The sequence below is a fragment of the Erinaceus europaeus genome, chromosome 6 (genome assembly GCF_950295315.1).
Source record: "Erinaceus europaeus chromosome 6, mEriEur2.1, whole genome shotgun sequence".
Lineage (NCBI taxonomy): Eukaryota > Metazoa > Chordata > Mammalia > Eulipotyphla > Erinaceidae > Erinaceus > Erinaceus europaeus.
The window spans coordinates 2,685,868-2,709,980 of record NC_080167.1 but is presented as its reverse complement, the minus strand read 5'-3'; the positions used below and the strand labels follow the sequence as shown (position 1 = coordinate 2,709,980).

General features: G+C 47.9%; 1 protein-coding gene across 2 annotated transcripts in view; it reads left to right on the top strand.

Moving 5' to 3' along the window:
- KREMEN1 (kringle containing transmembrane protein 1) overlaps positions 1-24,113 on the top strand; it is a 67,502-nt gene that overhangs the window by 4,474 nt on the left and 38,915 nt on the right. For both annotated transcript variants that reach the window (XM_060192911.1, XM_060192912.1), the window contains exons 2-3: positions 16,295-16,457; positions 21,345-21,436. In XM_060192911.1, the coding sequence (XP_060048894.1) occupies positions 16,295-16,457; positions 21,345-21,436 (255 nt within the window). The remainder of the gene's footprint in view (positions 1-16,294; positions 16,458-21,344; positions 21,437-24,113) is intronic.

Here is a 24,113-nt window from a genome sequence, read left to right as displayed (position 1 = left end):
TGCAGGTGTCTGTCTTTCTCTCCCCCTCTCTGTCTCCCCCTCCTCTCTCCATTTCTCTCTGTCCTATCCAACAACAGCGACATCAATAATGACTACAATAAAACAACAAGGGCAATAAAAGGGAATAAATAATAAATACTTAAAAAAATTTTAAAACTCTTTTTTCTTTTTTTTCTTTTCCTGATGTAAGAGAACCAGAGTGTGTCTCTGACATACGAGATTCGAGGGATCTTACTCGTGGCCTCACGGTTGTTAAGTCTAGTGTTTCATCCACTGAGAACCAACCACCTGAGCTGCTAAAAAAAATTTCCCTTTTCTTTTTTTTTAAAATTTATTTCTTTATTGGGGAATTAATGTTTTACATTCAACAGTAAATACAATAGTTTGTACATGCATAATCCCTTTTCTTTTTTTTTTCCTCTTTTTAAAAAAAAATTTTTTTTTAATTATCTTTAGTTATTTGATAGAGGCAGCCAGCCTCTTCGCGAGGAAGAGGGAGACAGAGCGAGACACCTGCAGCCCTGCTTCACCACTCGTGAAGCTTTCCTCCTGCAGGTGGGGACTGGGGGCTTGAACCCGGGTCCTTGCACATTTATAACATGTGCATTCAACCAGGTGCACCACCACCGGCTCCTCTTTCTTTTCTTTACTCCACTTCCTTCTTCCTCTTCCCCTCCCCCTCCTCTCCCTCCTCCTCCTGCCATTGCTGGGACCTCGTGTGCTCTGTCCCACCACTGCAGGCTAACTCTAGGTAGAGATGGAGGGAGAGACACCACAGCACGGAAGCTGCCCCACGCTGTAGCACCCCACCGGTGCCAGGGGCTCCGACCTGCGTCTGGCACATGGCAAGGCAAGGCAGGCAGGCATCCTTCCAGAGGAGCTATCCTGCCAGTTTCTTTTCTTTCTTTTTTTTTTTTTAGCTTTGTAAGTGTGTGCATATAACTTCTGATAAGACAGTAGTTAGATAACCACTTAGAAATTATATTTTTTGGAGGGGCTGGATGCTGTTGCTCCCGACTGAGCACACATTATTACTGTAGACAAAGTCCTGGGCTCAAGCACTCAGTCCCCATATTTTGGGTATTATGTGTGGTAGGATAAACCAATGGAGTTCTTTGGTGAAATGAAGTGAATTGCTTATAGCACAATCAAACTTGATTTTTTTCCTGAGTATTTACATGACTCAGAATGTAAATATAAACATGCACTACAATCTGGATTAGGTTTTTTTTTAAATTAATTTATTATTTATTTATTCCCTTTTGTTGCCCTTATTGTTGTAGTTATTATTGTTGTTATTGTTGTTGGATAGGACAGAGAGAAATGGAGAGAGGAGGGGGAAGACAGAGAGAGGGAGAGAAAGACAGACACCTGCAGACCTGCTTCACCGCCTGTGAAGCGACTCCCCTGCAGGTGGGGAGCCGGGGCTTGAACCGGGAACCTTACGCTGGTCCTTGTTATCCTGCCAGTTTCAAACGTCCGGATGTTCCTTTGCTGTTTCCAGGGCATCGCTGCTCCAGGACAGGTTTTTTTCAGAGAGAGAAAGCCACGGACGCTGAGGCCGAGAGGGAAAGATACCACAGGATGGAGGCTTCCCACACTGCAGTGGGGTCTGCGGTGGCCTTGGGTGGCCTCCTTCCCAGGTTAGCTATGCTGCCACCTCCCCTGCCAAATAGTCTTTGTCTTGTTAAATAGTGCTTCTCCTAGCTCTACACAGCACAGATTAGGGACTGTTCTTGAGAAATATGCCAATTTAAAATGTCTTCTGAGGCTCTAGATCAGGTGTTGGCAAATGTTTTGATTTTATTTTTATTGCCACAGCAGACACATGAATCCACTTCTCCCAGTGACCTTTTTTTTTTTTCTTCCGTTTTCTGCTTAGTGTTTTCCCTTCTGACCTTGTTTTTCAACTTCTGTCCATGAGTAAGATCATCCCATACTCACCCTTCTCTTTCTGGCTTATCTCACTTCACATGATTCCTTCAAGCTCCATCCAGGATGAGGTGAAGAAAATTAATTCATCATTTTTAATAGCTGAGTAGTATTCCATTGTGTATCTAGACCACAAGTTACTCAGCCACTCATCTGTCGTTGGACACCTGGGTTGCTTCCAGATTTTGGCTATTACACATTGTGCTGCTATGAACATAGGCTTAATAACTTAGTATCTTTAACTACCTTCTGCCTCCCATTACTTTAAATTCTCTGTACACAGATCTTTTTGGATGGGTCCTTTTTCTTTTCATTTGATAGGACGGAGAGAAATTGAGAGGGAAGGGGCAGAGAGAGAAAGAGAGAGAGAAACACCTGCAGCTCCGCTTTACTGCTTGTGAAGCCTCCCCTGTGCAGGTGCACGGCGAGGGCTCACGCATGGCCGTGCGTGTGCCCAAGCCCCAGCAAATGCTTTGGCAAAGAAGCAGAAGTGACTTGGGTGTCGTGGGCCATGTGCTCGTTGCCGTCCGTCGGCTCCGACTTTGCGGGGCTGAAGCAGCTACGACATGTCACTGGGTGACTGTGGGTTGTTGCAGTGAGCCTTTGGGGGGTGCTGTACTTTGAATTTCACGTAGTTTCATTTTTAATTAAAAAGTGTTGTGAGTAGGGTCATTGCTGAGGTTCAGTGCCTACGCAATGACTCTGCCTCTCCTGGGAGCCTTCCTTTCTCTCTTTCTTTCTTTCTTTTTTCTTTCTTTGTTTTCTGGTAGAAACAGGGAGGGAGAAAGGGGGGAGAAAAGAGAGAAGACACTGCAGCACTATTTCACAGCTTATGAAGCTTCTCCCTTATAGATGTGGACCGGGGGCTCGAACCCTGATCCTTGTGCATGATAACGTGTGCGCTGTACCCAGTACACCACTGCCTAGCCCCAACTTTTATTATTATTTTTATTTATTTTTTTAGCAGAGCCCTGTTCAGCTTTGGCTTCTGATGGTGTGGGGGCTTGAACCTGGGGCTTCAGAGCTTCAGGCACGAGGGCCTGTTTGCATAGCCATTATGCTATCTAACCTCTGACCCCACTTTTATTATTTTTAAACATCTTTTTAAAAAATTTATTTATTTATGAGAAAGATAGGAGGAGAGAAAGAAAGAACCAGCCATCACTATGGTACATGTGCTGCTGGGGATCGAACTCGGGACCTTATGCTTGAGAGTCCAGTGTAGCCACTGAACCACCTCCCGAACCACCCCAACTTTTATTTTTAAGGACTGATTATACATGAAAATTAACCATGCAGTTGATATTATTATTTTTATTATATTAATTAATTTATTTATTTTCCCTTTTGTTGCCATTGTTGTTTTTATTGTTGCTGTTGATGTTGTTGTTGGACAGGACAGAGAGAAATGGAGAGAGGAGGGGAAGACAGAGAGGGGGAGAGAAAGACAGACACCTGCAGACCTGCTTCACCGCCTGTGAAGCGACTCCCCTGCAGGTGGGGAGCTGGGCCTCGAACCGGGATCCTTAAGCCTGTCCTTGTGCTTTGCACCACGTGCGCTTAACCCGCTGCGCTACTGCCGGACTCCCGTTATTATTTTTTTTAGTTTTTTTAAATTGTTTATTCCCTTTTTGTTGCCCTTGTTGTTTTATTGTTGTGGTGGTTGTTGTTACTGATGTTGTCGTTGTCGGATAGGACAGAGAGAAATGGAGAGAGGAGGGGAAGACAGGGGGAGAGAAAGACAGACACCTGCAGACCTGCTTCACTGCCTGTGAAGCGACTCCCCTGCAGGTGGGGAGCCGGGGGCTCGAACCGGGATCCTTACACCGGGTCCTTGCGCTTTGCGCCACCTGCGCTCAACCCGCTGCGCTACCGCCCGACTCCCCCTATATTATTTTATTTAACCAGCACACTTTGGAATTTTTTTTTGCCTCCAGTGTTCTTGCTGGGGCTCAGTGCTGGCACTACAAAACCACCACTCCTGGTGGCCGTTTATTTTCTTTGTTTCTTTTTTCTATTTTATTAATTTATTTCTATTTAATTGGATAGGACAGAGAGAACTTGAGAAGGGAGGGAGAGATAGAAAGGGAGAGAGAAAGAGAGACATCTGTACACCTACGTCACTTCTTGTACAACTAGTGTGCATTTAACCAGACATGCCACTGCCTGGCCTACTTGCTTTTGCGTTTTTAATAAGACTTTTTAAAATTATTATTATTATTATTATTATTATTATTATTATTATTTTCCTCCAGTGTTATTTCTGGGCTCGGTGCCTGCACCATGAATCCACCGGTCCTGGAGGCCATTTTTTTCCCCCTTTTGTTGCCTTGTTGTTGTAGCCTCGTTGTGGTTATTATTATTGCCATGTTGATGTTGTTCGTTGTTGGATAGGACAGAGAGACATGGAGAGAGGAGGGGAAGACAGAGAGGGGGAGAGAAAGACAGACACCTGCAGACCTGCTTCACCGCCTGTGAAGCGACTCCCCTGCAGGTGGGGAGCCGGGGGCTCGAACTGGGATCCTTATGCCGGTCCCTGCTCTTTGCGCCACCTGCGCTTAACCCGCTGAGCTGCCACCTGACCCCCTAAAAATTATTTTTTTAAAAAACTATTTTACTTTTTTTGGCACCAGGATTCTTGCCGGGACTCAGTGCTGGTGGTGTAACCCCACTGCTCCTAATAGCCATCTTTCTTTTTCCCCTTTTCTATTTTGCTTGATAGGACAGAGAGAAATTGAGAGGGGAGGAGGAGGAGGAGGTGGGGAGAGAAAGCGACGCGTGTGGTCTAAGAGGCGGCGCAGTGGGCAAACCACTGGACCCTCAAACCGGAGGTCCTGGGTTCAATCCCCGGCAGCACATGTACCAGAGTGATGTCTGGCTCTTTCTCTCTCCCTCGCCTGTCTTTATCATTAATAAATAAATAAAATATTTAAAAGAGAGAGAGAGAGGGAGAAAGCTAGCAGATCTGCTTCACCACTCCTGAAGTTTCCCCCTTGCAGGTATGAAGCAGGGGCTCGAACCTGGGTCCTTGCACATGCTAATGTGTGCATTGAACCAGAAGTGCCACCCCCAGCCCATTTATTATTATTATTATTATTATGTAAATGAAAGATGCAGAGAGATGAAGATATGTAGAGAAAGACCACAACACTGCTCATCTCTGGATCACGGTGCTGAGGATTGAACCTGGGACCTCAGAGCCTCAAGCATACGAAAAGTCTTCTGCAGACAATTATGCCATCTCCCCAGCCTAAAAATTCTTTTCAGAGAAACCCAGTATGGCTCAGTCTGCACTACAGAAAGAAATGTTGCCTTCCTGGAAACTAGCCCATGGCTCGCTCAGCTGTGCCGATGTTGCTCGGAACAAGCCGTCGACAGGTCTGTTTCACAGACGGAGGCCAGGCAGCAAGTGGCACCAGCCCCGGATCTGGAAAAGCATCCGGGAAAGAAGAAAACAACTTATGTCACTTTCCTAAACAGCTGAATTTTATTTCCATGATTCCATCGTCATTTTTCAAGTGGCCTTTAAAAAAGCAAACAGGGAGTCGGGCAGTAGCGCAGCGGGTTAAGCGCAGGTGGCGCGAAGCACAAGGACCGGCGGAAGGATCCCGGTTCGAGCCCCCGGCTCCCCACCTGCAGGGGAGTCACTTCACAGGCGGTGAAGCAGGTCTGCAGGTGTCTGTCTTTCTCTCCCCCTCTCTGTCTTCCCCTCCTCTCTCCATTTCTCTCTGTCCTAGCCAACAATGACGACATCAACAATAACATTAATAACCACAACAAGGCTACAACAACGAGGGCAACCAAGGGAGAAAAATGGCCTCCAGGAGCAGTGGATTCATGGTGCAGGCACTGAGCCCCAGAAATAATCCTGGAGGCAAAAAAAAAAAAAGTGCTTAGTATGGCTGATTACTTTGTTTTAATTAAAACTTTTTTGAAAAAAAACAAAAGAAAACATTTAAACATACCAAGCTGATTGTGTTTGTACTGCGGAACAGTTAATGCGAAACACTTGAGAGGGGCCGGAAGTCTGGATCAGTAGCTTTGGCTGGAATTTTCGCCTCTGAGTAAGGACAGCACAAGGTCGAGCGAGCGTGTCCTGTGCAGCTGTTGGAGGTGGGATCTTCTCGAGCCCCTGGGCCACCTCGGGGGCTAGTTTTGGACTCTGTCTGAATGGGAGAGCAGAGGGATTGCACGTCTTCCATGTTAGCGTGATTCTGGGAATCTTGCTAGAACCCACAAGTTTGTGTCTAGGAAGGGAAGACCTGGGTCACTCTTTCCTCCCCTTTTTCTGTTGCAGTCAGTATCTTCATTTCAAAATAGCAGTCACGGGAGTTGGGCGGTAGCGCAGCAGGTTAATAAGCGCAGGTGGCGCAAAGCTCAAGGACCGGCTGTAAGGATCCCGGTTCGAGCCCCCAGCTCCCCACCTGCAGGCGGTGAAGCAGGTCTGCAGGTGTCTGTCTTTCTCTCCCCCCACCCCCCCCCGCGTCTTCCCCTCCTCTCTCCATTTCTCTCTGTCCTATCTAACAATGACAACATCAATAACAACAACAATGCTAACTTCTACAATAAAACAACAAGGGCAACAAAAGGGAATAAATACATAAATATTTTTTAAAATATATAGCAGTCACCTCTGAGACTTTACCCTGGACTTGGGCAGGGACAAGAAGAAGGCCATCGTAGAAATGTGATAAGGAAACTGGCCCTCTCTTACTCAGTGGGAACCCTACCTCCCACTTTGTTATCCGCCTTGTAGGTAAGCCCTCCCCTCGCCTGGACTTGGACCAGTTTGAAAAGAGAAATGAAGTCGGGTGCTCAGAAGCACCTCACACGCATGGCTGCTTCTCTCCCTCACAGTTGAAACTGCTTGGGGCTGCCCCACGGACAGACCCAACTTCTAGTTCTCTTGCCACTGATTTAATCCCTGGCAAGCAGCCAAAGCATTCAACTTTCATTGTTGAGTTTGCCATAAGAACAGGGCACTGCTTCTAGTGGGCTGAGGAGGCCGGAGCCACTTCCAAACCCATGTCACACCACATTAACAACCTTAGATACTGAGGGCTGGATTTTTTTCCGTTTGGTTGGATTCTTGGTTAGAACCAGAACAGTGTACTCACACTGAACATTTTGAAAGCTGGAAAAAGTAAAAACAGCAAATTTTTTTTTGGGGGGTTACTGTTCATTTTTTGTCACTGGCACGTCACAGCTTTCACAGATAGAGAGAGACAGAGGGAAAGGCACCACAGCACTGAAACCTGCCCCCAGTGTGAGGCCGGCCGGCTGCGAACCTGTGCTGTACACATGGCCGTGTACATAGGCGTGCTCCCAGCACGGACGACTTTAGACGGGATTCAGAATGGCGACAGTGTTAGTATCTAGCGTCTAGGTTTCTTTATACCATTCGTTGTCTATGTGCCTTGGTGTCCTAAAGTTAGATGGAAACATGGTCTCCAGGTCTTTCTCTTCTAGAATAGTAAAGATTAACGCCAGGCCATCCCAGTATGTAAATCACTTGTTGCTGTTCAATCTATAAAAATTCATCTTCAAAGAAGATTATTGGGCTGGTAAAAATATTTTTTAATAATGACCACAGAAGCCATGCTTGTTTTTCTTTGATGTTCTTCCGAAGACTCTTCTGGTTTTAATCAGATAGTTCCCACATAAAATACAGTGGAAATCTACAAGAATACAAGCCCCACTCCTCTGTCTGTGGGGAAATAAACAGTTTGGGGACTATCCTTTTAAGGGGCTTTCCCCTTCCCTCTCCCTGGACTCAAAGCCTCCATTACTGGTGGGTGTTTTGGCATCACTTAAGGGCCTTCAATCCTTCCTCCCTCCATGTTTTGCTCTTTCATTAAAGTGTTTCTGTTGTCTAATTATATCCTTTCAATCAAATTAGAGACTGCAGCATCTGGTGAGGACTGTAACCGCTGTCATCTGCACCTCATATACACAGCCCTCTTCAGCTGAGAATCACTCAACTTCCAAACGGCAGGAAGAGATTTGGGAAAAGTTGAGTAGGAAGGGAGGTTAACTTGAAAGGAACATCTTCAAAGGCTGGGCGCGACACCCTGCTCACTGCCATGTGCACACTGGCACTGCCGGGGAGGGCAGCATCGCTGCCTTGGCTCCGTGCAGACTCCTCCCTGGAGTTTCTGGCAGGAGGATTTCGGCTCACCCTCGCTGAAATGGCCGGGCCTTCACACCCTTGCTCTGGGCTTTAAGGGCCCGAGACAGGCTGGAGATTTCTCCTTTGAGAAGTCTTTCATCCTGTGACCACTGACTAATGAACATGACATTTTCAGTTTATTTGACCATTGCTTCTAATCCAGTGATTGAAACTAGAGGAGATTCCAGGGGATATTTGGCAATATCTGGAGACATTTGGGATGGTCACAACAGTGGGCTGGGGTAGGCTGGGCTGGGCTGCCGGCATCTGTTGTGCGGAGGGATGCTCTCTCACTCTCCGGGGTATGCCAGCAGCCCCCATACCAAAGAATGCTCCTTCCCAGAATGTCCGTAACACGGAGAAGTCCGTCTCACTCATAAAGTGCTTTTACCTTCCCTGTCACCGTGGCCCAGGAGTGGGCAACTCAGGCTGGCGGCCTCTTCTCACTTATTAGTTTGTTTTGCTTTTGACCGGAGCATTACTTGGCTCTGGTGATGGAGTGGTGGGACCAGGGATTGAACCTGGGTCCTTTTGCTCTACTCCTGAACTATCTCCCTTTTGTTATTATTTTTTAGCACCATAGTCTCACACATGCATGATTTTCGGACTGACTTTTTTCATTTTTCTTCAGATAGAGAGGGAGACAGAGAGGTACCACAGCTCTGGAGTGTCTTCTTGTTTCGAGCGAGGCTGTGTCTTCATCTTGGGCATACATAGGGCAAGACATGCCCTCTATTGGCTAGCTAGCCTATGGCCGCATTCTGTCTTTCTCTCTTACAATCTTTAGTGCATAAGCTTCTTTTTCTAAATATTTATTTATTCCCTTTTGTTGCCTTGTTTTATTGTTGTAGTTATTATTGTTGTTGTCGTTGTTGGCTAGGACAGAGAGAAATGGAGAGAGGAGGGGAAGACAGAGAGGGGGAGAGAAAGACAGACACCTGCAGACCTGCTTCACCGCCTGTGAAGCGACTCCCCTGCAGGTGGGGAGCCGGGGGCTCGAACCGGGATCCTTCCGCCGGTCCTTGCGCTTTGCGCCACCCATGCTTAACTCGCTGCGCTACCGCCCGACTCCCAGTGCATAAGCTTCTTTAGGCATTTCCGTGAACACCGTTTCAGAAGCCATAATGGGATAAGGGTGACTAGGACTCATGGTTTCTGCTTACTCGAGTCAGATTGCCAGAGTTAAATTTGATTTCCCGATTAACAATGAAGAAGTGTAATGCTGGGTTCTGTCTCATGCAATATCTGGGGTTACTTGTCACCAAAACCGTTATTTGCTGTTAATCTGAGATCCAGATCTAACTGAGCATCCTGCCCTTGCGTTTGTCGGATCTGGCAGCCTGCTCCAGGTCCAGGGAGCGTGACGGGGAACCTCGCACCTGTGACTGTCACAGCAGCCCACTGCCTGCCGTCCACCCTGACTGTCCTGAGTGCTCAAAGGTGGCAGCACTGCCTGTCTCCATCTGTGCATCACTGCTACACTGAGTCTTTCCTCCTGCCCAAAACCATTTTCTTGGCGAGAATGTCTCAGACTTGTTGCTTGAGTCATATTTTTATCTTGGGGCTGACTAACAAGGGCTTATCGAATGCTGACCCAGTAGGTATCCCCATGTAAGTTCATAAAAGGCCGCTTTGTTGCTTCAGATTTGACCTTAACAGTGTGATCTGGAGGTATGTTGTTGGCCTGACAGGCACCTCCCCACTCAAGAACTCTAGTCTGACCATCCCATGTTAACCACCGGAAGCTGAAAAGCCCAGAGCGGGGCCTCCACTCACCCTGGGACTCCATTCTTAGTGAATTTCTTGCAGTTTGGAATTTCAAGTAGGGGACATGCAGTACTGATGAAATAGATCCAGAAGCTGGGGTGATATATATATATATTGGTCTTGAGGGTTAGCTCGGTGTCGGCACTAAGGACCCACTGCTCCTGGTGGCCATCTTTTCATCTTATTGGGTAGGACAGAGAAGTTGAGAGAGGAGGGGGAGACAGAGAGGGAGAGAGACAGAGACACCTGCAGGTGGGGAGCAGGGGCTTGAACCCGGATCCTTGTGCGGGTCCTTGTGCCTAGTACTACGTGTGCTTAGCGAGTATGCCACCGGCTGGCCCCAATATCAGTTTGTTTTATCTGCTTTCAGCCTGTGGAGGAGCTTCAGGCAGTGTGAAAGGGTTTTGCTCCAGGGATGACAACATCCCACAACAATGACATCAATAATAATAATAATAACTACAACAATAAAACGACAAGGGCAACAAAGGGAAATAAATAAAAATAACTTTAAAATATTTGTTCTCTTTTGTTGCCCGTGTTGTTTTGTGTTGTAGTTATTACTGTTGTCATTGGATAGGACAGAGAGAAATGGAGAGAGGAGGGGAAGACAGAGAGGGGGAGAGAAAGACAGACACCTGCAGACCTGCTTCACCGCCTGTGAAGCGACTCCCCTGCAGGTGGAGAGCCGGGGGCTCGAACCGGGATCCTTACAGTCCTTGCGCTTTGCACCACCTGTGCTTAACCCGCTGCGCTACCGCCGACACCCTTACTTATTTATGTGTAATGAGAGAGATACAGGGAGAGAGACAGACAGACAGACACCAGAGCACTGGTCAGTTCTGGTTTATGGTGGTACTAGGGATTAAATATTTTTCTTTGTAATTTATTTGTTGAAATTGAAATTCCTTCTATGCAAAAAGAGAGCCTAAGAATCTCTTCAGAAAAAGGACCTATAAGGGTTTAAAATTTTTTAAATATATTTATTTGTTTATTTCCTTTTTGTTACTCTTGTTGTTTTTCATTGTTGTTGTAGTTATTATTGTTATTGATGCCATTGTTGTTAGATAGGACAGAGAGAAATGGAGAGAGGTGGGGAAGACAGAGGGGGGAGAGAAAGACAGACACCTGCAGACCTGCTTCACCACCTGTGAAGCGACTCCCCTGCAGGTGGGGAGCTGGGGGCTCGAACCAGGATCCTTACGCCGGTCCTTGTGCTTTGTGCCGACTGCGCTTAGCTCTCTGTGCTACCGCCCGACTCCCTTTCTTTTTTTCTTTTTTCTCTCTTTTTAAGAGAAACGTGTATTAGGTTGTCAGTTAAGTCATGATATATTTTTTTCTGTCTTGGGTCATAGCCTTTCTAACAATCTAGTAGAATTTGAGGATTTTAAGCCTGGAGGAGGTTTTTGATTATTATCTTTTTTTTTAGTTACGTCACTCCAGACTTTTAAAAAGTCCGTTTTATTATATTAACTTTATTTTATTTGCTAGGACAGAGAGACATTTAGAGGGAAGAGAGAGGGAGGGAGAAGGACAGAGAGACACCTGCAGACCCGCTTCATCGCTTGTGGAGCTGCCCCCCTGCAGGTGGGGACCAGGGCTTGAACCCAGGTCCTTGCGCAGTGTGATGTGCGCGTTCAACCAGGTGCACCTTTCTACAGGGTTACCAAGCGAAATTGTCCTTTGGTTCTCATTTGCCGCTTGTCTGTACTGACAGCCCAACAAGAGCCACCGGTGTCATCCTCTAAAGAGTGACCTAGGCCTTTGTGCACCTAGGCCTTCTCTCTCCATATCATCCCACCTACCAAGTTCCATGGACACCTTGAGAAGAAGAGAAGACCTCTCCTTTGAAAGACATTTCATGATGTCTTATCCTAAGGTGCTACAACTGAATTGAACGTTGATTCCAAATAACTCCCAAACCAGCCAGATTCTTCCAACATAGGATGAATAAAGATGTTACATGCTCTTGCATAGAATGGAGTTGACTCTGGCGGATTAAAAAATAGTGATTTTTTTTTTTTTTTTTTACAAATGTTATACGCAGACATCTGAAGGTATGTCTTGTAGAAAACTAGGAATAAATCTTAGGAAACAATTAATTTTTGTTGTTGTTGTTGTTACCCCCGGAGCTTCACCACTCTAAGCTTTTTTTTTTTTTTCTTCAGTTAGAGTTAGGGAGAGAGTGAGAGAATCCAGAGCACTGAAGCTTCCTTCAGTGTGGCAGGGGCCAGGTTTGAACCTGGCTTATGCGTAAGGCAAACCGGCTCACTGCACAAGGAATCTATTTTGCTGACCCTCAGTTAATTTACTGCAGCTTTCTTGCCAAGAGTTCATGTGTCAAGTTTAAATTATATTAAAGGAGCATTTCACTGTAGTTTTAAACATGAATTTTTTTTCAAGTGTAGTGAATGTTTATCTGGCAAAGGTAAATTGCCTAGGACCTCATTATTTTGACATTTTCTTCACAATAACTACAAATATTGATCATGTGACCTCAGTAGTGTCTGCAAACAAAGATGCATTTAATACATTTATAGTTGAAATTTTGATTAAAAAATTTCATTTCCCTTAACCTATTTTTTCCTTCTTAGTCATTGAACTCTAGGATTCATTCTAGTATTCAGCACACACACACGTTATATATACATAAAAATAATGCATGTTTGGGAGTTGGGCGGTAGCGCAGAGAGTTAAGTGCAGTCGGTGCAAAGCACAAGGACCGGCAGAAGGATCCTGGTTCGAGACCCTGGCTCCCCACCTGCAGGGGAGTCGCTTCACTGGCGGTGAAGCAGGTCTGCAGGTCTGCAGGTGTCTGTCTTTCTCGCCCCCTCTCTGTCTTCCCCTCCTCTCTCCATTTCTCTATGTCCTATCCAACAACAATAACATCAATAACAACAACAATAATTTAATAATACATGTTTACTATTCTGATAGTAGCCTGTTAACTTTATTTGTTTATATTAAATCCTTCTAAATTCCAAACATAATGAACAATAAGGGGGTCTTTCAAATGTCTTTTTATTTTCCTGCCTCCCAGTGTTGTTGCTGGGGCTCAGTGCCTGCACCACAGATCCACTGCCCCTGGAGGCTGTTTTCCCCTTTTGTTGCCCTTGTTGTTTATCATTGTTATTATTATTGTTGTTGTTGTTATTGCTGTTGTCGTTGTTAGATAGGACAGAGAGAAATGGAGAGAGGAGAGGAAGACAGAGAGGGGGAGAGAAAGACAGGCACCTGCTTCACCAGCTGTGAAGCGACTCCCCTGCAGGTGGGGAGCCGGGGGCTCGAACTGGGATCCTTGGACGGGTCCTTGCGCTTCACACTGTGTGTACTTAACCCAGTGCGCCCCTGCCTGGCCTCCGTATGTGTTTTCTTCCTCCCTCTCCTCCCTACCTTTTCCTCTTTCGTCTCTCATAGATGACATGCATTCCTGTGACAGTATAAGTGGTGTGAAGTGCACAAAGGGCAGCAGAAAAATGGTGAGGAAGGGTCTTCTGAGGAGGTGAACACTCAGCTCTGGGAAAGATCCTGATGTGTCCACAGAACTGAAAGTTGAGCAGTGTGACTGGAACACAGCATGAAACCAGGGGCATTGGCTGGGTGCTGTGGGGGAGAGGTAACTGGGTTACCCGCCTGCTGGAGCATTTGCTGGCAGGGACAGCAGGCTTGGTGTTTTTTTTATGATATTTATTTTCCCTTTTGTTGCCCTTGTTGTTTTTATTGTTGCAGTTGTTATTGATGTCGTCGTCACTGTTGGATAGGACAGAGAAATGGAGAGAGGAGGGGAAGACAGAGAAGGGAGTGAAGCGACTCCCCTGCAGGTGGGGAGCCGGGGGCTCAAACTGGGATCCTTTCGCCGGTCCTTACGCTTTGTCCCACATGCACTTAACTCTCTGCGCTACTGCCTGACTCCCCCCCCCCCTTTTTTTTTTTTTTGAGTGCCTATATCTTCTTGAGAGCTTTGGGTGCTATAGAGAACAGACTAGACTGCAATGGGAACAAGCAGAAATAGACGAGGAGGCGACTGCCCTGTCTTCTGACGGTGAATGACACCGAAGCGGTGGCATCCAAGATGGAGAGGAAGAAACAGCATTAACGATGCACAGAGCCTTGCGTCTCTGGACACCAAAGGTCCCAGGGTCCATCTCCAGCGCCACCAAAAGCCAGGGCTGAGCAGTGCTCTGGCAAAAACAAACAAACAAACAAACAAAAACAAACAAAAAACAAAAAAAAAACCCTCAAGGTGGTGGCATATCTAGTTGAGCATAGCTGTTACCATGAGCAAGGGACTGGGTTTGAGCCCGTGGTCCCCAGCTGCGGGGGGTCGGGGGGGACTTCACAAGAGGTAAAGCAGATATGCAGGTGTCTCTCTCCCTCCCTCTCTCCCTCTCTCCCTCTCTCCCTACCTCCTTCTGCCCTTTCACTTTCTCTCTGCCCTCCCTAATAAAAAAGAAAGAAAAGAGGGGGGTTGGGCCGTGGGGCCCCGTGAGTGCAGAGCTCCCCACCTGTAAGGGGGGGTCGCTTCACAGGTGGTGACGCAGGTCTGCAGGTGTCTGTCTGTCTGTCTGTCTCCCTGTCTTGCTTTCCCCTCTCAATTTCTCTCTGTCCTGTCCAATAAAATGGAAAAAATGGCCTCCAGGAGCAGCGGATTCACAGTGCAGGCACCCAGCCCCAGCAGTAACCCTGGAGGCAGTGACAACAACAATAATAATAATAAAAGAGGGAAAATGGCTGCTGGCAGTGATGGCTTCATAGCTCAGGCACTGAGCCCCTGCAAAGACCTTTGTGGCAATAGGAAGGGAGGAAGGGAGGGGAGGAGGGGGAGAGGGAAAGAGGAGGAAGGAAGGGAGGAAGTCAGCAGGGCTCACTGAGTGGCAAGCCAGGCAAAGGGGAGAATGGGGACAGCCAGGGTCCCAGTGGAGTGAGACGGGGAACCCCAGCGGCCTTGCCTGCAGTCGGGGCTGGAGGGAAGCTTCACATTGCCCTGCGTTGAGCTGATGCCATGAAGCTCGAGGAACAGAGCTGGCATCGTGCCCACAGCAGAATGACGGTGACATGTCCCGTGGTGACGTGTGTGGACTGAGGAGAGCGGCTGGGATGAGGCTTCATGGTTCGCTCTGTTTTATGCCACGTGGAGTTGTTTCCGTCAGCTGCCTTTGAACCTTGCTCTGCGCACACTTCTGGTAGAGGGTTTGCTAGTCGAGGCACTTGATGGGTTTGCTCGCCGTGACTCAGAGCGGGGCGCACAGTAGACAGCATCCCAGGACGCCAGCTTATTTAGGCTGGCCGGGAGACGGCGCAATTCCAGACATAACACAGGCCCAGAGGGTGGTGGGAGCGGTATCAGAGGAGACACGTTCTAGAGATGGATTTTAGATGTGGAAAGAGACACCTTCCAGAATACAGACGTGCTCATGCTGTGCAGTAGATGCCACTCGCATTGCCACAGGGCACAGCCTAAAGTGCTCTCCATACCGGAAGTTATAGGTCAGGACGCACCAGGGGCAGAGAAGAAATAAAGCTAAGATAGTAGAGTGACTCCCCCCAGACGGTCAGATACTTAGTGATGCATCTTAGAGGCGTGTTTGAAGTGCTGCTCTCTGTCAGTTTCAACTAAGCTCATTTGCGAAGATTGCTCTTTGTACTGTGCCTTTCTCATGAACCTCTGGGGGTTTGATGCTCGCGTGTGGGGGGAGTCCGTCAGCCGTAGTTCCCACACCCCCTCCGGTCTGAGCAGCAGGCTTCGGAAGCACGTCAGCGCGCATGCAAGGCTCCTGTGCTCCGTGTGTCTGGTTGGACGGAATTCCGGAAAGGTGCGGAAAATGACAACCTGGCCCTTCCTGCCCTGTTGTTGACTGTTTTCTTGCACCTCTATTTCAAACAGTGTAGAGAGGGCTGTTCCTCGTTACTGGGGAATGTGAGTCGTTCCCAGCCTCGTGTGATTGGGATTCCAAAGCGTTGCTGAACCCGATGCTCTGATTAAATCCAAGTGTCCGTGCAGCCTTTCAGACTGTGGGGGAGAGTCCTGTTTCAGCCGGCGACCTGGTTCTGGTTACCACACAGAGACGCTGGCAAGAGCGGTGATCCCCCTCCGAGCACCCAGAAGTCCTCATGGATGGCTGTCACCAACTGTTCCCAGATTTGGGGGTTTCAGTGCTGCCTGTTTATACCCTAGCTGGCATCTGCGTACGCCAAGGGGACATGTCCTCGTGTCGGCTGCCAAGCGAGGGCCAAGACTCAGCCCAGCAGCTAGAGGGCACCCCGTTTCAGATTGACTCAGCCCTAGCACTGCTATCGTCGCCGTGTCCGGGACCTAGCACCGCACTCTCCATTCCCAGCGTGGTCCAAGCAAAACATTAACCAGAGAAGGAGGAGACTACAGATGTTGCCAGAGTATTAGTTCACTCTGTCTTTTCTTTCTCCTAGAATGTTTCACAGCCAACGGTGTAGATTACAGGGGAGTGCAGAACTGGACGGCCCTACGAGGCGGGGAGCCATGCCTGTACTGGAACGAGACGCTGCAGCACCCGTACAACACGCTGAGATACCCCAACGGGGAGGGAGGCCTGGGCACACATAACTACTGCAGGTAAGAGGCTCTGCGCTCCGCCCGGCCCCGCCAGCCTTTTCACAACTCAGAAGGCCTTCCTTGGCACAATTTTAAAAGCATTTCTCTTACACCTTACACACCATCACAATATAGTGTTTGCACTTGTTTGCGCACACACACACACACGCACACGCACAAGCACACGCGCGCGCGCACACGCACACGCGCACACACGCCATTCTGCCTATTCTGCCTTCTCGTTTCCTTTTGTCTTTTCCGCCACTAGGGTTACCCTTGGGGTTCAGTGTCTGCGTCACCCCTGGTGGCCACTCATTCTTTTTCTTTTAAATTTATTTATTTATTCCCTTTTGTTGCCCTTATTGTTTTATTGTTGTACTTACTATTGTTGTTATTGATGTTGTTGTTGGATAGGACAGAGAGAAATGGAGAGAGGAGGGGAAGACAGAGAGGGGGAGAGAAAGACAGACACCTGCAGACCTGCTTCACCGCCTGTGAAGCGACTCCCCTGCAGGTGGGGAGCCGGGGGTTTGAACCGGGATCCTTTCGCCAGCCCTTGTGCTTTGCGCCACCTGAGCTTAACCCGCTGCGCTACCACCCACTCCCTCATTCTTTCTTTTTTATATTTATTTATTTATTTGTTTTCCTTTTTGTTGCCCTTGTTGTTTTTTATTGTTGTCGTAGTTATAATTGTTTTTGTTATTGATGTCGTCATTGTTAGGACAGAGAGAAGTGGAGAGAGGAGGGGAAGACAGAGAGGGGGAGAGAAAGACAGACACCTACAGACCTGCTTCACCGCCTGGGAAGTGACTCCCTTGCAGGTGGGGAGCCGGGGGGCTCGAACCGGGATCCTTCCGCCGGTCCTTGTGCTTTGCACCACCTGTGCTTAACCCGCTGCGCTACCGCCCGACTCCCACATTCTTCTTTTTTTTCTTTTTTCTGGATAGGACACAAAGAAATTGCGTGGGGAGGGGAAGATAGAAAGGGAGGGAGAGGGAGAGGGAGAGACAGAGAGACACCTGCAGTACTTGCTTCACCAATCTTGAAGTTTCCCCCTGCAGGTGGGGAGCAGCGGCTGGAACCCAGGCCCTGTGCACAGTAACAGGTGTGCTTATCCAGGTGTGCCACTGCCCCCCCCCCCCCCCCGTTGGGTTTTCCAGAGTTCTGTTTCTCTGTCTGGTCCCTTCATGCCTCTTTGGGAGGGTTTTCTCAGGAGGCCCTATCACCAGTGAGCAACACAAGCGGAGAAGCTTCTCACGTCGCCATGACATAGCAATAGTCAGGCAGAGGATCATAGGTGCTTCCTGTCTGAGTGGAGGAGGCCCCCCTGCTCCTAGCCCACCCTCTGCAGCCGGGGAAACCTCCCTTTGGAAGTGTGCTGTTTCCTCTGTCCCGCTGGATGCACACGCCGGTTTGTTCCCACCTCTGCCCGACTCCAGCACAGGCTCTGAACCTGAGTGCTCGCCATGTTCTCAGCAGGTGGTCCGTGGATTTGAGAAGACTCTCCAGGCTGTCTGCTGCTCTGAGTCTTTGTGTCATATCTGCGTTTTAGCTATTTATACCTAAATTCCTGGTAATGTAACTCATGACTTAAGAATGGGTTAAGTTTAATTTTTTTTAAATTTTTATTTATTAAAAGGAAACATTGACAAAACCGTAGGATAAGAGGGGTACAACTCCACACAATTCCCACCACCAGAACTCCGTATCCCAGCCCCTCCCCTGACAGCTTTCCTATTCTCTATCCCTCTGGGAGCATGGATGGACCCGAGGTCATTGTGGGGTGCAGAAGGTGCAAGGTCTGGCTTCTGTAATTGCTTCCCGCTGAAAAGTTTAATTATTATTGGGGGGGGGGTGCAAAGGCAGCCCCTGAGCCGCTGGGGTAAGAAAAGGTCGCAGGGCTACATTCTGCATTCTGACCAACATACCGTTTCCCTGGTTCTCCAGGCGCTAGACGCCCCCACGCCAACGCTGTTGACACAGCTGAACCCCTGCAGCGCGCGCGGTCCACGCCGGCTCCCTTTTGATGCCCCTACGACCTTGCTAAGGCTTAGACCCTTGTAGGTGTCTGGAGTCACCAGGCCTGTGAGTCATCTTATTTTCACCTGGGTGCCTTTAGCTCTTTCCTCCCTTTCTGCTCTAGTTTGTTCCAGCTGACCGACTGTCCCCTAGTTTCTGTTGCTTACTTAACACACTTGTTACTATGAAAAATTGATTCCGCAGGTCCGTAGTGTTTAAACCAAACCCCTCATCACACCTCTCTCCTCCAAGCCCTCCCCACTAAATCACGCTCCTGGGAGCAACAACTGTATCTGTGCTGTTTCATATTTTGCTGTCTTTTTATTCTATTTAGAAAAATGTATTGGGCGGGGGTAGACAGCATAATGGTTCTGCCAAGAGGCTCTCATGCCTGAGGCTCCAAAGTCCTCTGGACCACCGTGAGCCAGAGCTGAACAGGGCTCTGGTACTACATAAATAAATAAAATAAAATAAAAAGAAGAAGAATGTATTTATTTTCACAAGATGTGTAAGAAAGTGCCATGAGAGAAACCAGGGGCCTTGCCCAGCTCTGTGTATTCTCGTCCTGGGATTGAACCTGGGGCTTCTGGGTCCCAGACCTGTGTGTCGTATGCAGTGACCTGAGAGAGCTCCTGGCCTTTCTCTTTAGTTAGTTAGACGGTGTTTGATCTTTTTATTTTATTTTCAGACTTATACATGGTCATTCAATGTGATTTAAAAAGATTTAAAAGCTGGCCTTATCTCTTTGTTTCTTTAAGCTTTGGGCTAGGTTGGGAAGAGTGCTTGGGAAGCCAGTTTTTTTTACATAGTGACTTATCTTGTTCTAAAGTGTCTCTTGGCAATGGGCTACTGGCTTCTTTTACTTACATGTTGCTTGCTTTCAAGCAAGTCTTCTCAAAGGAGTTCCTATTTTTATTTTATTATTATTATTATTTTGCCTCCAGGGTTATCGCTGGGGCTCAGTGCCAGCAGTACAAATCCACTGCTCCTGGAGGCTGTTTTTCCCATTTTGTTGCCCTTGGTGTTACCCTTGTTGTGGTTGTTGCTGTTGTTGTTGGTTGGTTAGGACAGAGAGAAATGGAGAGAGAAAGGGAAGACAGAGAGGGGGAGAGAAAGACAGACACCTGCAGACCTGCTTCACCTCTTGCTTGCAAAGTGACACCCCCCCCCCCCGTAGGTGGGGAGCTGGGGGCTCGAACCGGGATCCTTGAGACCCTGTCCTTGTGCTTTGTGACATGTGCACTTAAACCGCTGTGCTACCGCCCAGCCCCCGAGGAGTTCCTATATTTAAGTCTGATTTTAAATAAACTTTCAACATTCCAGTGAGGTTCACTTTTCTATGAGAATTTTCTTTTCTTAAAGATCAGTTCTGCTCGCAGCTCCCCGGAAACACCCCAGTAGACATTCATTAAGAGAACACAGCAGGAAGAGCCGGGGCAGACACCTTCCTCCTCTGTCGGACTGACACGACCATTTTCCTTTGACTTGATGGAATGTACCAAACCTGAATTACCAGTTCATACTTCAAAAAAAGAGCAGCTGAAACTCTCGATGTTATCACATCAGAGAGCCCAGCCTTTTTGTTTTGGCATTGCAGAGAAGTCAAAGATAAGTCGGCTTGTTCTTTATTAAGCTATTCTGATGCTTCTCAGAGTGGTTCTGACATTGATCATAAACAGTTGTTTTCTAAGGTCTTGACAGAATGCGACATCAAAGCTGACGTGGGCTAGAGGGAGGAGGGTGACCGTGAAATGCTGTTTAAAGAAGGGCTTTGTACAAGTTCCCCACTTTGATATTTCAGTGGACATCCGACACCATGTTTGTCTTACGGGATGTTTCCAGACCCATCCCATTTGAGATGTCAAAGAGATGGCAAGTGACGGGAACAGACTTCTCCGGGTGTGACATATGTGGATTAGAAGGGAAGGCTGAGGCCAGGAAAGAGCAGAGTTGGTGTTGGCACCTGCCTTTGGGCACAAAAAATGAAAGGAGCCTTTGTGCTTCTGGGCGGCTTATCTTCTGGGCCACACCATAGGTTTGCTCCAGAGCCCTGCTGCAGCGTCTTTATACCCATTTCCGGCCTAACCGGAGTGTCGGGTTTCCAGTGTTCTGAGTCTGAATAAAGGGAGCTTGGGAAGCAGTGAAGAGAAGCAAGGCTTTTCTGTGTGTCCACTGGTCTGTTTCAGGGGTATCGTCCAGTAGCACCAGGCATTCTCTGAGCTGAAAAGACCTCAAAGAACACTTATTCAGAGACACTCATTGAGAACTGTGAAATTAACTTTTTAAACAAACGATTGCGTCCCCAGTTAAAAACAAAAATTCAACTGTTGTGTCAGAAGCCAGCGCCAGAATTAAAGATTTACACAGTGTTGTAACTGTGGCTCCTTGGTCCAGGTTTCATCACAAGAAGGGAGTTGGGAGTTGGGAGTTGGGAGGTTGAACCCATTTCTGTCAGGGATGAGTTCCTGATGAAAGCTTGTCAGTGGCATTTACGTGTGTTTATAGATTATTGTTTAAAAAGACACTGCGGGGGCTGGGCGGTAGCGCAGCGGGGTTAAGCGCAGGAGGCGCAAAGCACGAGGACCGGCCTAAGGATCCCGGTTCGAGCCCCCGGCTCCCCACCTGCAGGGGAGTCGCTTCCCAGGCGGTGAAGCAGGTCTGCAGGTGTCTGTCTTTCTCTCCCCTCTTTGTCTTCCCCTCCTCTCTCCATTTCTCTCTGTCCTGTCCAACAACGAAAGCATCAATGACAACTACAACAATAACTACAACAATAAAACAAGGACAACCAAAGGGAAAATTAAAACAAACAAACAAACAAACAAAAAACCGGTAGACTTGGTGACTTAGCCCAAGGAAAGTGCTGACTGACTGTGCTCTTCTCCCCAACAGAAACCCAGACGGAGATGTCAGCCCCTGGTGTTACGTGACGGAGCACGAGGATGGCGTCTACTGGAAGTACTGCGAGATCCCCACCTGCCAGAGTGAGTTCCTAGTGCAGGCCACGCACAACGGAGGGTGGAGGCCACTCCCAGAGGCCAGGCAGCCTCGGCAGGGGAAAGGAGGAGCTTGTGGAGCGGGGGTTCTCACCTGCCTTCAGGAGGCTCTTCGAAATGGGAACGCCAGTACCTTTACTCCATCCCCTTGCCGAATAAGTTAGCCCAGTGTCTGCGTCTACTTATCCCTCACTGAATCTTTCTTAAATGTTTGTTTATGTAGTTAGTAGGCCTATTTCAGTTATATTCCAAAGAGTCTATGACTATACTAGTTTTTTTTTTCCCCCTGAGCCTGAAATCTGATATGCAGGTGGATCCAAGTTATTGTCTGGGTGGATGATGTCATGGCTGGAAAAAGGACCAGAAAGCTGGATCAGGGAAGAGAGTAGCTCCTTAGAATGGGAAAGGGGTATAAATACTGTTGACTGTAAACCCCGTCAATTTGATGTGATCTGGGGCCCATATTCAGCACAGGAGCCTATGTGACCCCTGCATCCCTGTAGATCTGAGCTCACAGTCTGTGGTCACAAGTAGGAACATTCCAAGCTGCCCTGATTTCAGGACTCATCTTCCTCAGGTAAAGCACAGAATATGTTGTCCAGCCTCCCTTTGGAGGATGGAACATTCTCTGCTGTTGTTGATCCACGTTGAGGGCAAGGTTTTATTTGTTTATGAGAGAGAAAAGCACCGGAGCATTACTTCGGACCTCATCCCTGTAACCAGGCACTCTGCCCACTGAGCTCTCTGCTGAAGGTATCGATTCTCCCGTGGGTAGAGATGCCAGCAGCCCACCAGCAGACTGGAGAAGAATGCAGAGCGTACTTTGGGGACGCGACTTCTCTGAAGGAAGGGCCACTTCAGAGACACTAACACCAAGTGCCATTGCTTCTTACTAATCCAGCTGGACATCGTGGTTCCTTGAAAAATGATACTTGACCCAGGGGTCGGGCGGTAGTCTAGCAGCGGGTTGAGCACATATACTGCGAAACACAAGGACTGGCACAAGGATCCCGGTTCAAGCTCCTAGCTCCCCACCTGCAGTGGGGCCACTTCACAAGTGGTGAAGCAGGTTTGCAGGTGTCTGTCTTTCTCTCTCCCTCTCTGTCTCCCCTCCTCTCTCCATTTCTCTCTGTCCTGTCCAACAACAACAATGGAAAAAAAATGGCCACCAGGAGCAGTGGATTCATAGTGCAGGCACCAAGCCCCATTAAGGTACTTAATCCATTTCTTGCTAGGTACCCTCCAGAGTCAGTGTGGTCAATCTTTTCCTTTTGTTAGCATAAAGATTTTTGTTTTGTTTTGTTTTTACAACTCAGTTTGTCCATCTCTAATACTGAAAACCCAGCCTTTTATTCCAAGGGCTCTTTTCCAACTTTCACTCATCTGATATTCAGCATTTACCATATACAAAATACAAATGCAGAAAAGATTCCCTGGCCCCTTATGGATTATGCAGTATGTCAGAGACTCTTAAGATCCTTTTTAAAAGATAGGAAATATTAGGGGGTAGATAGCATAATGGTTGTGCAAAGAGACTCTCATACCTGAGACTCTGAAGTCCCAGGTTCACTCCCCAGCAGCATCATGAGCCAGAGCTGAACAGGGCTTCTGGTAAAAAAAAAAAAAAAAAAAAAAGAAATATTATAAGTCATGCATGTGCAAATGCAAAGTCCCTGATGAAAGAGAAAGATATTATAAGAAGGTCTAAAGCACAGAAGACAGAACTAGACATGACCCTTTCTGGAGTACTCTGACTGACGTAGTGTTTATAACATCTCCAATGATGCCAAAGAAGTAGGCTGTCTCAGCAGCGAGGGCTGAAGTAGAGGACAGGTCATGTGGACATAATACCCTTGTGACAACACAAACCACATAAGTCAGCATTTCCTCAGCAAACTGATGTTGGAATTGAAGAGAAAGAAGCAAGGAAGAGAGCGAGAACAGGAGAAAGGGAGAGAGGAGAGACCACGCCGCCTGGCTCTCCTTCCCCTCCCCCTCCCTCCTCCTTTTTCCTCCCAGGGTCAACACTGAGCTCTGCGCCTGGGTGATCCCACTGCTACCAGTGTGCCTCTCCTTTTTTTTTATTTATTTTTTTTTTGCAAAGATGGTAAGGAGAGAGATACCATGTCACTGTCCCAATGCTCACCAAGCCTTCCCCAGGCAGGGGTGTTCCCAGGTGGCAGCCAGGGGCCCAAACCTGGATCCCCACACACTACGAGCTCCACCGAGTCATCTCCTGACCTCCTACCCGCCTTCTTTTCCCTTATCCTTTAAAGCTGTTCTTTGCCCTGCCACCTTTCTCACGCCTCCAGTGAGGAAGCCCTGACTCTACACTGATCTGAGGCTCCTGTGGGCTCCTCCATTCGCGCCTTCCTCAGCAGTCTGGATCTGATGCCCTGAGGGGAAGTGCTCACCTTTGTAAATTAAGCCTCCGTGGGTCACCACTGCCTGGCAGTTACGTCTGGCTACACTAGCCTTTCAACCTGCCTGTGCTTTGACTCAGTCAAAGGCCAGAAGAATAGGCTTTTGCTCAGTCTACTTAATTTTTTTTAAAAATGAAAACCACCTCATTTGGCTCTAGTTATGTAAAGAAGAAAGGGGCAGGGGAGAGGGAAGCAGATTTTCCTCAGCCCATTTGTTCCGCACAAAGACGGTCTTTTAGTGC